At 29.8% G+C, this 16,613-nt stretch overlaps 3 protein-coding genes and 1 pseudogene across 3 annotated transcripts; 1 reads left to right on the top strand and 3 right to left on the bottom strand.

Moving 5' to 3' along the window:
* The first annotated feature begins 3,097 nt into the window (after positions 1 to 3,097).
* Positions 3,098 to 7,856, top strand: LOC124834522 (glutamine synthetase PR-2). The gene is made up of 12 exons (XM_047309226.2): positions 3,098 to 3,271; positions 3,603 to 3,642; positions 3,771 to 3,874; positions 3,964 to 4,012; positions 4,137 to 4,243; positions 4,386 to 4,473; positions 6,377 to 6,505; positions 6,696 to 6,770; positions 6,874 to 6,927; positions 7,061 to 7,098; positions 7,305 to 7,464; positions 7,540 to 7,856. Exons 1-12 carry the CDS (start codon positions 3,198 to 3,200, stop codon positions 7,690 to 7,692), a joined length of 1,071 nt encoding a protein of 356 aa, XP_047165182.1. The 5' UTR covers positions 3,098 to 3,197; the 3' UTR covers positions 7,693 to 7,856.
* A 419-nt stretch (positions 7,857 to 8,275) lies between these two features.
* LOC148199802 (uncharacterized) lies at positions 8,276 to 10,222 on the bottom strand (annotated as a pseudogene).
* Positions 10,223 to 10,370: 148 nt separating this feature from the next.
* On the bottom strand, positions 10,371 to 12,914 carry LOC124834521 (uncharacterized). Its single transcript, XM_047309225.2, has 2 exons — positions 11,271 to 12,914; positions 10,371 to 10,787 (listed from the first exon to the last, which is right to left on the bottom strand). Exon 1 carries the CDS (start codon positions 12,837 to 12,839, stop codon positions 11,274 to 11,276), a length of 1,566 nt encoding a protein of 521 aa, XP_047165181.2. The 5' UTR covers positions 12,840 to 12,914; the 3' UTR covers positions 10,371 to 10,787; positions 11,271 to 11,273.
* A 1,574-nt stretch (positions 12,915 to 14,488) lies between these two features.
* On the bottom strand, positions 14,489 to 15,214 carry LOC148199803 (uncharacterized). The gene has a single exon (XM_088114342.1). It carries the CDS (start codon positions 14,921 to 14,923, stop codon positions 14,708 to 14,710), a length of 216 nt encoding a protein of 71 aa, XP_087970468.1. The 5' UTR covers positions 14,924 to 15,214; the 3' UTR covers positions 14,489 to 14,707.
* Positions 15,215 to 16,613: the final 1,399 nt, after the last annotated feature.

Consider the following 16,613-nt stretch of genomic DNA (forward strand, 5'->3'; position numbering starts at 1 on the left):
ATAAAATAAAGTCCATTCCTATTATTTTATTCATTTAAATGAAATAAATGCTGCTTAGATAATTGTGAAATATTATTAATGCTTAAACATAAATAGTATCTTTCAATTCCTTTTCATTCTCCTTCTCATAATATCAACGATCCACAAATTGTTCGCACATGACATAGAATTTATCTCTTCTTAAATTAAAACGTATTAGATTTATTTTTAATAAAATAAATAAATGAATAAATTTATGATATAAAATAAATGAATGAATAAATTTATGATATATATATATATATATATATACACACACACACACTAAATTATAAACAGTATATAATCATCTTTTAAGAAAAATAGTAGCTAAATACTTTGAATAATTTTTACTAATACTGTATTTCTCAGAAATTAAATATTAAATATCAACGGTAATAAATTCTAACCTAACTCACGATTTTCCTTTTACACCATGGAAATGATTGTTTTACTGCTGCTGAAAGCAAGTATAATATATAAATTTTAGATTATGTACCAAGCAAAAACAATTGAGTAATAAATCTTATATAATTAATTGGACACCTAATGTCTCAAAAACAGAAATTTGGATTGACTACCGAAAATAATGCAGTTGAAACTGATTTTTCAATTAGAACAATTTAGATTTTTTCATGAGGAGGAAGAGAAAGAAAAAAACATTGTCTATTTATATACGGATACCATAGTATGATGTAATCTCTTTCTATTACTTCTTTTTCTAAAAAGTGAATATTTTTAATTTATTCTTCTCATCAAATTACAATATTAGATATGATATTTACACTATTAATATTTCCTGACGTACATTTTCTTAGTCATAGATTTAATTAATTATATTTATTTTATACTTTAGCTAATAATATAATGGTTTTAACACATTTAATTATTTATTATATATATGTATATCCCAAATTATTAATCATTTCTATAAACTCAAAATTGATATTATATATCTTAATATATTCAAACGATCCCTTCTATTGATTACATTTGCATACACAACTAAAAGAATTTTTCACTAATTGCAACTAAACCTGATCATTATCACTAATGTTGAAAATTATCACAAATGTTGAGAAAATCAAATGACATGGACTCATCATAAAATGTTTTGTATGAAAGTTACATGAAGGTAACCTATACACATCTATTTTCAATGAGTCATTTGTCTCAATGAGATCAATATAATAACCTTAATGTACAAACGTAATATCTGAATAAAATCTATGTATATAAAACTAAATATGTTCAAAAGACAATGTATGCATAAAATCAAACATAGAACACAAAACACATAAGAAGGATTAACTTCCACAAAACTAAAGATTCCTCAAACAACAAAACAATCATATAAGCAACATGTTCATGAAAGATCTTAGGTGGAAATCCCTTAGTAAGATGATCTATTATCATAAAGTTTGTCCCTAAGTGTTATATGAAAATATGTTTATTTTATACCATTTCTTTAACAATCAGGAACTTGATGTTAATGTATTTTGACTTGCTTGAGCTTCTATTGTTGTTAGAATACAATACAAAACGTTGTTAGAGTATAACTTAAGTTATCTTTCAATTCTCTCCACAATATGTAATCTTGTGACAAAATTTCTCAGTCATATTCTTTAATTTGATGTCTCAGCATGCCACAAATTTTGTAGCCATGCTTGATGAAACAATATGGATTTGCTTAATGTTAAGTTAAGAAACCGAACCACCAACTAGCATGAAAATATAACTTAAAAGTGGATTTTAAACTATCTTGACATTCTATAAAGTCTACGTCAGAATATTCAATAACCTCTAATTGGTCATACATTTTTTATATAAACATATACTATTTTGTTCTCTCGAAATACATCAAACTATTTTGGCTACTATCTAATGATTCATTTTTAGATTGTTTAAATATTTGTCTAATACTTTACTTATATATGTTATATTCCAACACGTACCTACTTATATATGCATTAAACTTTCTACAACCAAAATATAAGAAATCTTCAATATTTATTGAGTTTCTCAATTTTATTTGTTTCTTAATTTCAGTATTTATTTTACTTTATTTTCAATACTATAAATTTAATTTAAATTTTATTATTTTAAAATTTTATCAATAGTAAAAAATATATATTATTATAGTATAAATTATTTTTCATATATATATATATATATATTATAAAACATTTATTTATAAAAAAATTAATTATATAGAATAAGTATTTTTTTATCACTTTTACCTTTTATATTTTTCAAGAATAATTTATTTTATTTGTTTTACCAAAAAAAAAAGTATCTTTACGTTTTGTTTCATTTACGTTTTTCAAGGAAATAAACTATTGTGGGATTTAGCAACTACACTTTTAATTAATGAATAAAGTCACCATTATTAACTTATAATCAATTAATTAAGATACAAGAATAAATCAACTCACTAGTTATTTTTGGTACACAAATAGTAAATAAACTTATTTAAATTAAAAAAAATCGCAAAAAATGATGAAGTTTTGACAAAAATAAATTATCGATATAAATAACAACTTGTGCACGTAATTTCTGTATTAACGAGGAGCGGTTGGTGGAATAGTAATATACTTTATATATTCGTAGTACAAATAATCATTAGTGTTGTTATAATCAAATCTACTGAAAGTACGTAGTTAGTACGCAAGCCTTTCATAATTTCATAATTTCATAATATAGTAATCAAACTTTAGCCGCAAAACATGCTCACTAGTTTTTATTCAACAATATTCACCCACTTTTTATTATTTTTTTCTTAATCTTTTATTCTCTTCATTCTCACTGTTCCTTACTCTAAAAATATTTTTTTCAAGTTTTTCAGTTACACAGTAAATATTCTTAAAATTTCTTTCAACAACTACTTTATTGTTAATTAATTAATTAGTTATTTAATTAATTAAAGTGTGACTATTGTTTTATTCAGGGTTTTAAAATTCAACCTTGTGGAAGAAAAAGGGTCTCCAAGCACATTCAAACACGTCTATGCAACAAGAATCTTAGGTTTATTCTTGACATCAGTGACTCATTATTATAGTTATTTATAAAGAGACTCTAACTCCAAACAGAGTCCTTCATTCACTTCACCTTATCAAAGCTTCACCTTTTGGTATCTTCTACAATATCCTTTCATAGTCATCTTTCTCTTCTTTATCACCATGTCTTTGCTTTCAGATCTCATCAACCTCAACCTCTCAGAATCCACAGAAAAGATCATTGCTGAGTACATATGGTGAGCCTCTGTCTCAAACACCACAAAAAAAAGGACTATCATATCACCTAAGCCATGTGCAAGAAACAGGGGACTCTGTTTTTTCTTTTTGCCTTTTTAAATCTATGAACAAATGGTGTTATTGTTACACTAATGTAATAATCAACCAACCCCTTTTGTGCTATGTTTTATGTTGAGTACTACTTCCTTTCACATGTTGTTCCATCAAACACAAATAAGAAAAAGATGGTTTTTTGTAATAGATGATGCTAGAATCTTGTTCTTGGGTTTGATCTAGTTGATGATGTAGCGAAGAAGAGTTGTTTAATTATTTATGTATGATTTTAAACAGGGTTGGTGGATCTGGTATGGACCTCAGAAGTAAAGCCAGAGTAATTGGTTTTTTCTTTTTCTTTTTCTTCATCTCAAGTGATAATTAATAAATTAATTTGGTAAACTTTTCCATGTTCACTATTTTAAATTTGTGACCTTTTTGTTGTTGTGGTTTGTGAACAAACAGACTCTTCCTGGACCAGTGGATGACCCTGCAAAACTTCCAAAATGGAACTATGATGGGTCTAGCACAGATCAAGCTCCTGGGGATGATAGTGAAGTCATCTTATAGTATGATTTAATCCCCTTATGGACTTTTATGTATTTAATGTTATTCTTTTTCATAAAATAATTGATGGTTGGTGTTTTCTTTGATGAAGTCCACAAGCTATTTTCAAGGACCCCTTTAGGAGAGGCAACAATATTCTTGTAAGTTTTCAAATTTGAACAATTGGCTTATAATAATAATAAAGCAAGCAACTTTTTTTTCTTGGTTAATCAAATTGTATACTGTTTTGTGGGTCAATGTTTCACACATGAATAAAATCTATAGGTGATTTGTGATGTTTACACCCCAGCTGGTGAGCCGCTTCAAACCAACAAGAGGTATGATGCTGCCAAAATTTTTAGCCACCCTGATGTTGTTGCTGAGGTACCATGGTAAGTATTTTTTCCAACATTTTATTTAGATTATTCAATTTTTCAACAAATAATTAGTTTCTATAAAAAAACACTTTTTTATTCTACTTTTTTTAAATGAAATTATTATGATTTACCCTTTCATGAATATATACATTCACAGGTATGGAATTGAACAAGAATACACCTTATTGCAGAAAGATGTGAATTGGCCACTTGGGTGGCCACTTGGTGGATTTCCTGGACCACAGGTATGAAATGTTCCCTTCAATAGTAATTTAACATAGTACCATTTAATCACAAACATTAATATATTGTAATTGATAATCACTTCACTTTAAAAGTAATATTAAGGATGTTATTTTAAGTCTTTTGATTAGGGATAAGATCAATTTATAATATATTGGACACAAATCATATCCTATAAGCTGGTTTTGTAGGATTGACTTAGGTTTAAAATTTACATTTTAATATGATTATTTTTTCGAGAATTTTTTTTGTGTGGCCTGTACTTGTCGATGTCGTCAATGACTCCATTGTTTACCACCACTAGAGTTTCAGTTTCGACTGAAGATCACCGTGTCGTCAACAATACCTTCATAGAAATTCTTACGCGCTTTCCGTGTCTTTTGAAATTGTGATTGTGCGTGAGTGCATGTCTGGTCTTTTCTTAAGAAGCTATTCAAGCATTAAGATTGTTTTTTTTCCTCTTTCAAGTATCTTGATTGGAGAATCTTTAAGTTTTAAGGGTTTTTTTCTCCTGTTCGTCCATCACTTCTTCAGCTGCTGTCTATTCTAACCTTCCTTTTGTTATCTTTGTGTTTAACTCATTCATATATGTTTTCTCTCCCGTGGTAAAAATAGTTTTTGTTAGTTTATTTATAATAGTTGTGACTCTTCAGCAATGATCTTTTTATTTACTAAATGTCAACAATGCATTCTTCAACCGTGATTTGTAAGAAAATATTTATATGAAAATATTTATATGGAGCAACTTCCTATATTTGTTGTTCAGGAGAGTTTTCAGGATCAATATTTCGTCTTCTATATCGTCTTTGCAAATCATTAACGATTTGGTGTCATTCAAGTGCAAAAACGTATATTTTCATTCTGTCTTTATTGATTATATTAGTAACAAGTTTGACACATGATTTATATGCACCATCTTCAAGGGATTGGGAGTATTAGATATGTTATCTTTATTTCATCTTTATCTTTTGTCTTTAGTTAGTTTGTTATTATTTCTTATTTGTATTTTAGATTTAGCTCACATTTCTTCTATTATGAATAGAAGACACATGAGAGATTAATCTCATACATAATTTTCAATATATGGGTTAAAATTCTATCCTAACGACATTTGTGTTTGTTGAGCATATTATTTTACTTGCTATCAAATCACTATTGGACTATCCATTAATGTCTAGTCCTATGCTCAAAATCTATATATCTCAACTTAAGGAGGTATATTGAAATCTCACATTGACTATATATAAGATTAGTTTATAGCATATATATGCATGCAAATTTCACCCTACAAGTCGGTTTTGTGAGTTGAGTTAAAAATTTAAAGTCTATCTCTTCACACTTTTTAACTAGTATTTCACTTTACGCTAGATCTATTTTCTATTTTCATTTTCAAGCAGTGTTTTTTATGTTACCATTGTTTTGTGTAACTTTCACAAATTTGGTTGTACTATATATTGTAATAATTGAAACTCAATGATTGATTTCATACACGCCTTTGTCTTATTGTTTGCATTAGATATTTTTGGTTGGTTTTTCTTGTCACACAAAATGTCAAAGATCATTACTTTGAATAAAGACAAAAGTCATAAAACTTTTATTCTTAAAAACGAAAATCCTATTTTTATTTTCTTTCCTTATTCATATTCACTTAATTTTTTTTCTTTTTTTTTGTCAAATTTGCTCTTCAAGTTGTTTATGATCACTGCATTTGCTGTTATAAATCAAAGTCAAACTATGTGAATTGGTTCTTTGTCAAAATATGCGAAAATTTTCTCAATTGCTGTGCATGAACAACTGGGTAAAATTAATGTTAATGAAAATAATCAATTATTGTTTGAATTAATCTATTCGTTTCTGTTCTCTTTTCTTCATAATGCTAACTCAATCAATGTTTAACTTGAACAGGGACCATACTACTGTGGAGTTGGTGCTGATAAAGCCTATGGTCGTGATATTGTAGATGCACATTACAAAGCTTGTGTTTATGCAGGAATTAACATTAGTGGCATCAATGGAGAGGTTATGCCAGGCCAGGTACAATCAGAAATTTAAATGCTGAAATTGTAGTGACTGATAATAGTGTTATCATAGCATTTCCATGGTGTGATTTAATGAACAAACTTATCTTCTTTGGAAAACTAATGAGCCTTCTATTTATTACTACAATGTAATTGGCTTTTATTGAAAATTAAAAATATTTATTAATTTTATGCTTATTTTTTAGTGGGAATTCCAAGTTGGTCCTTCTGTTGGAATCTCTGCTGGAGATGAAGTCTGGGCTGCTCGCTACATTTTGGAGGTAATACAAAGTTTCACTAATTTTTTATTATTAAATATCATATATGATGAACATGATTGATGAAAATGAATGAAAACGTTGATGAAATGTTGTTATGCTACAGAGGATTACAGAGTTGGCAGGAGCTGTTGTTTCATTTGATCCCAAGCCTATTCCGGTTAGATATTTTCTTGTAAAATTGTTGATAACTTGGTAGAAAGATTGAATCATATAATAAAAGAATAATTCACCTTAATTGTATCATTGATTTATTTCAATATTTTGACTTTATTTCATGGTTGTGGTATTAGGGAGATTGGAATGGAGCTGGGGCACATACAAACTACAGGTAATATATGAATCTAGATTTTTTACAAAGTTTTTTGTGTTATTTTTCTGCTGTATCTTCAAAATATATTAATATATCAAAATCAGTATATTTTTAAAGTTATCGTAGAAGAGCAACACCAAAAACTTATAAACATGTTATATATTTGAGTTATTATTGTTTGAAATGTATGATTTTCTGAGAGATGTAATGAATGGTGAGTACAGCACCAAGTCCATGAGAGAAGAGGGTGGTTATGAGGTGATTAAGAAAGCCATTGAAAAGCTTGGATTGAGACACAAAGAGCACATTGCAGCATATGGAAAAGGTAATGAGAGACGTCTAACTGGAAGACATGAAACTGCGGACATCAACACCTTCTCTTGGGTAAGTCATCATCCTTTGGTATCTTATGATGTTTTATGAGATTAGCAATTAACGGTGTGACATTTTTGTCTGAAGGGTGTGGCAAACCGTGGAAGCTCAGTTAGAGTTGGAAGAGACACTGAGAAACAAGGGAAAGGTTACTTTGAGGACAGAAGGCCTGCTTCTAACATGGATCCTTATGTTGTCACCTCCATGATTGCAGAGACCACCATCCTCTGGAAACCATGAACTCGTGTTTAGACCACTCAAAGTTGTGTTTTCAATACCATTTGATCCACAATTTAGTTGTCTCCAAGGAATTGTTGGTTTTTGAGGTCTTTTAAGCCTCCCTGTGTCCTCTGTATGTTTGACAATGACTTCACCACTAATAACAGAATTGATTCTTAAGTTCACACTTTAGACTTATATTCTTATATTACATTAGTTATTTTATTCTAACAAATTTAGTGTGGTAAAAAAAATTAGACCAATTAGAAAGTTCTTATCAAAACGTCATTAGCCTTTGAGCTACATAGATAAATTGGGCATGGTACATAAAAGAATTAAACAAGATTAAAATTGTATATTGAATTAAAAAAATATTTTTTCTTTTTTACCCACTAATGGATCCTGGACATGGAATGAATGGATAACTTGTGTCAAAAAGCTCAATAGAATGACATAACAAAGTTTGGTAATAAAATTTGAAGTTTATCTGTGGAACATGATAGGCCAAAATGTATGCATAAATGAACGGTTTGTTATGTTACACAATTTTATTTTGTTCATATGTGCAGGAAATGATTAAATGTACTTATCTGCATTCCAAGAATTTAGTGAATGAATATTGTGACAGGTTTTAAGCCTCTGCAACCGATTTGACAATGTTTATTCACATCATGTGAATTGAAGTGATAAAACACTATCAGTTATATAAGACAGCAACGTATAGGCAATCATAATAGATGTAAACCATAGATACAAGAAGCATAAAAAAAAATATATCTAGAATATATATGGGACAGTGACATAGAACACAACTTCACGCTTATGATGAAGTCCCAGTCCCCCAATGTGTATCAGGCGACTGTTATAGTTTCACTGCAGATCACCTAAAACTTTCAGAAATTGAAAAGCAAAAAAGGAAAGAAGTCGGAAGCAAGAAATAAAAAAGGGAGAAGTTATCACATACAAATCAAAAACAAATTTCTATGATACTAATTTTCTAATTTTGATATAGTTGCATATGAATTCCATTTGTGTTCAGAATGTTCTTATGCAGATTATAATCCCACAAAGAACTGTATTTTTAAAATGCCACCGTTTACTGCTTGTTAATTTAATTGCAGTTTTCTAAAGAAACTATCAATTGGAGGCACCTCATAACTTAATAAAGTGATAAGTCATAGCATTAAGAAACTTTCAATTGTAAGTCACTGTACTAGGAATCATGTTCCTCTTATGCATTTCCTGAAAGAGATTCATGGCCTCATCCACTCTTTTACTCTTACATAATCCATTAATCATTATAGTGTAACTGTAAACATTAGGAGTTACTCCAATTTGGGTCATGGCATTAAATATGTGTTTAACACTTTTCACCTCGTTAATTAAGGAATACCAATCCATTAAAATGTAAGTGTAACACTACAAGGTTTCACACAAGCTTTCACCATCACACCTAGCAAATTCTTAGCTTCTTTTATCTTTCCTTCCTTACATAAAGGATCGATCATTATATTATAGATATAAACATCAAGCATGATGTTATTTGATATCATTTTATTTATCAAATCATAAGCCTCTTTTGCAAGATAATCTTTGAACACAGAGTCCATTATAGTGGCATACATTACCATATTAGATTTACATAATCCGCCTTCTATTATTCTGAACAACTGGCAGTTTCGGTTTCTCCTACCTTGCACAAGTCATTGATCAAAACCCCGTAACTAACCCCGTCAAGTCGAAATCCTTGTGCCATCACCTTGCATGAAAGTTGAGGGCTTGCTTGACTTCATCCTTAAGACAGATACCTTTCATAAGGGTACTTAAGGTTATGACATTTGGATAATAACCAAGTTTGAGAATCCTGGCAAGAATAGAGAAAGAGAAGGACATTTGGCCTAAGTACCAGAAACAATAGATGACGATGTTAAGAATGACAAGATTACTCTGAATTCCCTTGAGCTCCATTTGCTTAAAAAGGGAAATAGTTGTAGAATAGTGTTTCATCCTTGTAAGAGATCCCAAAATCTGTCCAAATTGGTAGATGGAAGGAAGAGGACGCATATGAAACATGCTACGAAATTGGGAGACCGAGTTGTGAACATTGTCATGTTCAGGTGAAGGAGGCTGAGAGTGACAGTGTAAGTGAATTTTCTGTTTGTTGCTCATGGCTTCTCTCAATCCTTCATATACTATTTTTTAAAATTTTGTGCATTGTCTAGGGTTCATACATATTTTTATATATTTAAAATAAATAGTTTTAGTGTATGAACTATATTATAATTAAAATATATAAAAAGACATTTTTAAGAATATATATTATATTTTATATTCGTAATTGATAATTTATATTATGATATAAAGTTACTTCTAAATTAACCTAAAATTGATAGTCGAGAGAAATTATATATACTGATAGAGAAAATAGATAGATAAATTAGATAATTATTATTGGATTAAATGTTCACTAGATCAAAAGCTTATCGAAAACTTAAAACAAAACCATCGAGAACTCTACTATTTCAGCTACAGCTATTGGTCTAAAAAAGTCAAACAATAAACTAAAACAATTAAAATAAGCTACTAATATTCAGAATTAAAACCACAAAATCAAAAAAGCAACATAGTAACTACAAACTGAAAAAGAAAATATGAAAGAAAGTAGTAAAAAAGAATCATCAAAACAGTGTTCAGAGTCATATCAAATCTAAAATGCAATTAGATTCTTAAGCTTTTAAATTAACAAATGAATGAAAAACAACAAAAGTAAAAATGTTAAGACCAGCTAAAGAGAATTTAAAAGTAGTAAAGCAAAACAGTAAACAGAAAATAAAAATTTACCCTTCTCCCACACTTGAATTAAGCATTGTTCTCAGTAAACTGAAAACAACAAAGAAGAGAAAATAAGAAACATATCTAAACTAAACTAAAAACAACCTTATGTTGTCACCTCCATGATTGTAGAGACCACTGTCCTCTGGAAACCATGAACACGTATTTAGACCACTCAAAGTTGTGTTTTTAATACCATTAATTTAGTTATGTCTCCAAGGAATTGTTGTTTTCTGAGGTCTTTTAAGCCTCAGTGTGTCCTCCGTATGTTTTAAAACAGAATGCTGCAGAAAAAACCAGAAAGAGTCATGGCATATGCTACCACTTGATAACAAAAAATCCAAAATTTCTATTACATTGATTTACCGGTGGGCCTCTTTTCAATGTATTGAACCTTACTTACATAATTTGAAACTTGTAATGACTAATATCAATATCAATAAGGTAATATAGTATGATAGTACACTTCCTCAATTATGATAAGTGGTAGAGAACCTCTAGAAAGTTAAATGAACTTGGAAAAAAATAAAAGCCATAAGAATTTATGGAGGGAGGTCAGGGTTTTGGTCTTGACAGACAATGCAATGCAAAAAAACAAAAAAAAAAAAATACACAGAAAGATCTTCACATCCAATTCTTAACAAGACAAGAATCATTTGCAGAAAGGTTACAGTTCTCCGATCAAACACACACACAACATATACAAACCACTCAAGAACATTATGTAGCAGACATTAATGTAACTAAATATAGAAATGAGATTTCACCTTTTATCGTGTCAACAAGCCTCTAAATATCATTTCATGAAGAAATGCCTCTGCCTTATCACTCTCATCCTTTCCAAAAAGAGCCGTAATCATTATTTCAAAAGTTACTGCATTAGGTAAGCAACCATTGTCTTCCATTTTGGACCATAAGGTCAATGCCTCATCAAGTAAACCCTTTTTACAAAGACCATTGATCATAATAGTATAACTATGTACGTTTAAAGGATAACCTTTAATTAAAAGATCTTGGAAAGTCTCTTGTGCCTTCTCAAGTCTTCCCCCTCTGCACATTCCATCAATAAGTATGTTCCAGGTGTACATATTCGGCTGAATTCCCTTTTCCATCATTGTCTTGAATAATTCAAATGCCTTGTCTATATGATAGTTTTGGCATAAAGCATGTATCAAGCAATTGTAAGTGATTATATCCAGTTGTTGATTTCTATCATGCATCTCATCAATAAGATCCCAAACATCAGCTATTCTCCCAGATTTGCGTAAAGCATCTATAAGAGTATTGTAAGTCACTGTATTAGGAACCATGTTCCTCTTATGCATTTCCTGAAAGAGATTCATGGCTTCATCCACTGTTTTACTCTTACATAATCCATTAATCATGATATTGTAGCTTCTAACGTTAGCAGTTACTCCAATTTGGGTCATAGCATTAAATATGTGTTTAGCACTTTGCACCTCGCTAACTAAAAAATACCCATCCATCAAAGTGGTAAAGGTAACAATATCAGGTTTGACACAAGCTTTTACCATCACACCTAGCGCATTCTTAGCTTCTTTTATCTTTCCTTCCTTACATAAAGCATCAATCATTATATTATAGATATAAACATCAGGCATGATGTTATTTGACATCATTTTAATAAGCAAATGATAAGCCTCTTTTGCAAGATTATCTTTGAATAGAGAGTCAATTATAGTGGCGTATATTACCACATTAGACTTACATAATCCGCCTTCTATTATTCTGAGCAACTTGATGGCAGTTTTTGTTTCTCCTATCTTGCACAAACCATTGATCAAAGTCCCGTAACTAAACTCGTTCAGTAGAAATCCTTGTGCTACTACCTTGTCACGAAAGGTAAGTGCTTTCTTGACCTCACCATTGAGACAGAGACCTTTCATGAGGGTACTTAAGGTTATGACATTTGGATGATAACCTCGTTTGAGAATCTTGGCAAGAATAGAGAAAGAGAAGGGCATCTGGCCTAAGTGGCAGAAACAATTGATGACGATGTTGAGAATGACAAGATGACTCTTAATTCCATTGAGCTCCATTTGCTTAAAAAGGGAAATAGTTGTAGAATAGTGTTTCATCCTTGTAAGAGATCCCAAAATCTGCCCAAATGCTAAGATGGGAGGAACAGGACGCATATGAAACATACTACGAAATTGGGAGACGACATCGTGAACATTGTCATGGTCAGGTGAAGGAGGCTGAGAGTGATAGTGTAAGTGAAAGGAAGAGAAGGAAGAAGGGTTTGGAAGAAAAGGATAAAACTTGGACATGGAATAAGAAAGACATAACCTTAATTTTGGTATTGGGAGTGACATTGTTTTAGGTTAAAGATGAAGAGGAGTGCAATGCTGTCGGGAAACAAAAGATTGGGTTTGTTGCTCTTGGCTTCTCTCAATCCTTCATATTCTATTTTTTTAAAAGTTTGTGCATTGTCTAGGGTTCATACTTATTTTTATATATTTATAATAAATAGTTTTAGTTTATGAACAATATTATAATTGAAATATATAAAAAGATGTTTTTAAGAATATTTATTATATTTTATATTCGTAATCGATAATTTATATTATGATATACAGTTACTTTTAAATTAACCTAAAATTGATAGTCAAGAGAGAAATGATATATACTGATAAAGAAAATAGATAAATAAATTAGATAAGTATTATTGGATTAAATGTTCACTGGGTGAAAAGCTTATTGATAACTTAAAACAAAACCATCGTGGAGACAACTCTACAAAAAACTGAAACTGTGAAATGGAAGTCTATCTAAATGAAACTGTGTATAGACTAGCTATTGGTTTAAAGAAGCAAAACAATTGAAATAAGGGAACTCATTTATAACATATGTGTAAAAGATACTTTTAATTATTAGGGAAACTCATTTATTTATTTTTTTCACTAAATTTGTTTTCTTAACAAACATATGTATTCTCTAAATTCCAATCGAAGTTGTTTGTTATGTTCGGAGTGATTTAGAATTAGTCTACTAAAAGCATTTTCCCTTGTTTTTATCACAAATCAATTTTCACTCGTTACAAATAACTCTAATATGAAAACATAAATAACGAATTTTCTTGTTTGTTAAGGTTAATGTAGTGATCAGAATTCGTTTACACTGATATTGTTCTTTGTTGCGCTTAATATTTATGAGTTTGATTACTTTATATTTGATTAATGAAGATTTGATTCACATTTTAAAATATTTTACAATGTTTATGTGAAACAATTGCTAAAATCTAAAAAATTATTTAATATTATTGTATCAAGAGTAAAAAACCATTGCTTCCTCGTACCTTTTCTCAACCAAACACTCACCCACCCCTCTCCCCATAAATCCAAAACCCTAATCATGATTATTGTCACGATAAACAAAACCCTAATTATGATTGGCGTGACATTAACGCAAATGATAAACCATATTGGATTCCACTACTTTACTACTTGCTTAGTTTTCAAGTGTTAGTTGACCAATGCAAACCATTCTTCACGGTTTATATCCATCCTTCCTTTAATTCAAATTCAATTTACAAGTTGAGAGATTCTATGAAATAAATATTCAGAACTGTTTTCTATACCTTTTTTCTCTGATAAAAGAAATTAACCAACCCAGAAATTTTAAATTTGTGATTGATTCTCAGCACTTTGCCATTGAAACCTTGAATCTTTCTGTCATTTATAAAGATGTGATACAAATATTTGAACTCTTCAAACTTTTAGTCAAATCATTGGACTAAAATACAATATAGGTTGGTCCATAATAAATCTAAAAAAGAAAAAGAAAAACTCATCAAAGATCACAGCACCAAAAATGGAATCATGGAAGACCAATTCTTCAAAATTGAATTCATACTTTTCTTCTTTTTCTTAAACCTTCAAAATTGAGAAAGCTTCAAAGATCAATTCAAATTTGAGAATCCTTGGATATCAACAAAACCTCCTCGAAGCTCTAAATACATAAATTTAAAGAAAGAACCTTGGATATCTATATAATATATCCAATAATATTATTATTATTGTTACTATTTACACAAAATGAGAAAATAAAATGGAGAATATAGCTAAATGCCTAAACAAAAACAGAGGAAAACAGAACAGGAACAGGGGAGGCAAACAAAACCTCCCTCTTCAACCTGTGTACACCAACACACTAATCCAAAACCCTGCACCATATTCTCACCCTATGACTCACCAACCGAAATGGGTTGGCCGGAAATTCCCAACGGCGACCGGGAAATCTGCCGGCTAATTTCACGAAGAACATGTCTGATCTCTGGTTTGCCAGGGGACCAATCAACAATTTCCTCTGACTCCTGCTTGATCTTCCTTACCTGGCTGTGAATTGGAACACCCTTTTGTGCAAATCTTTCATCCTTGTTCATCTTCATGTTCTCCATGTTCTGTATCAATCAAAGAAAAGAGCTTCTCCCGAAAATGTTTCTTAGCTATCCTTCTAACTCTGTTTCTCTACACGTGACAATCTACAATCTACAACACCAAAAACACTTCTCATGGACCATACAACAGAAGTGTGTCTATCTATATATATATATTTGTGAGTGTGAACTCAAAGGGAATTCAAGATTGAAACGTAAGGGAGAAGAGAACAGGGAAGTTTGGTGGGAAATCTCTATCTTTATGGGATTGGTTTTTTGAAGATGACTAAATTGGACCGTGTCGTTGACACTATACACCTCACCGTGACCAAAGATTTTGCTAAGGCTCTTCCTGTCCGTTGGATTGGTTTGATGGGGTCAATCTTGTGGCAACTCATGTGGGAAACTAGAAACTACTTTAATATATAATTATGCATTGTGCTGTTTTGAAGTTGTGAATGTAACTTTTTATGTCACGTTTGGTTCGTTTTTTGGGTCTGATGCATCATGAAGTTCTGTTGAAAAGGTTGCATAATATGTGCTGTTTTTGTTCCTGTTCCTGTCAACTTCTCATATATATATATATATATATATATATATATATGCGTGTGTGTATTTTTTGTGGATGGGTCGATCATGGTGCTATATGGCCATAATCAAATGGATAATTATCAATATATCCATTCGGATTTGATTCCTTTTCTTACCAGTTGCCAAATTGGATGATGGCTTTGCATTAATGCTATGCCACGAGTGGTCATTTTCTTTTGCCAGTAAAAAATAATAATAGTGAACGGTCAATATCACAATAATAATAATAATAATAATAATAATAATATGAAATTGAGTTATAGTTCTGTGTGTTGAAATATAATAAAATAAAATAAAATTGAGTATATTCATAGATAGGGTCAGAGTTTGACCACTTACCACTGTTTTGTTCATTTGTGTCTGTGAGTTGGAGTTCTAATACCAAATGCAAAGTTTCTATTCCAAAACTTGAAAAGTTCACATTTTGACGATGGATTTTAGGTTGAGTCAATCTAATTTAATTCATTTATTAATAAATTAAAAAATTACAATTTTATTTAATTACAATTATAATTAAAATCACAATTACAATGAATTAATAAGTTAAATGATTAGTTCACTATTTTATTTAATTATAATTTCTTTTCAATTTAAAAAATATAATTAAAGTCTTCTAATTCAAGTGTAAATAAAAGAAAAAATTTTAAGTTAGATTAATAATCCATCAAACATAAAACTTTATTTTCATAAAAGTTTTACAAAAAAAAATTTAACAAAATTTTTAATAATTTCATAACTATTCAAATTTGTTTCTCATATGATTCCCAATAATTATAATTTTGGATATGAAAATATTTTACTTGGTGCTAATTCTTTTGAAGAGTATCTTCAATGTTTTCTTAAAAGAGCTTCTTAAGGACGAGGATCTTTCTTGTACAACTCCGTCATTCCACCGAATTGAGTTCTTGGTCCAGTGCAAGAGTGATTCCTGAAAAATAGCTTCTTCTTCACGATTTTTCTTTTAATTCATATATTGTTTTGAGTTTATTGAGATAATATGATAGAATTAATTATTGTATTTGAACCTTAAATTTTTTATTATAATAAGATGTTTTAAAAAATTAAAAAGAAAAAAGAAAAATTAAAATTGTTATTGATTTTATTTATTGAATGTATTAAA

The sequence above is a fragment of the Vigna umbellata genome, chromosome 4 (assembly GCF_029865625.1).
Source record: "Vigna umbellata cultivar VRB3 chromosome 4, Vumbellata_1.0, whole genome shotgun sequence".
Taxonomy (NCBI): Eukaryota; Viridiplantae; Streptophyta; class Magnoliopsida; order Fabales; family Fabaceae; genus Vigna; species Vigna umbellata.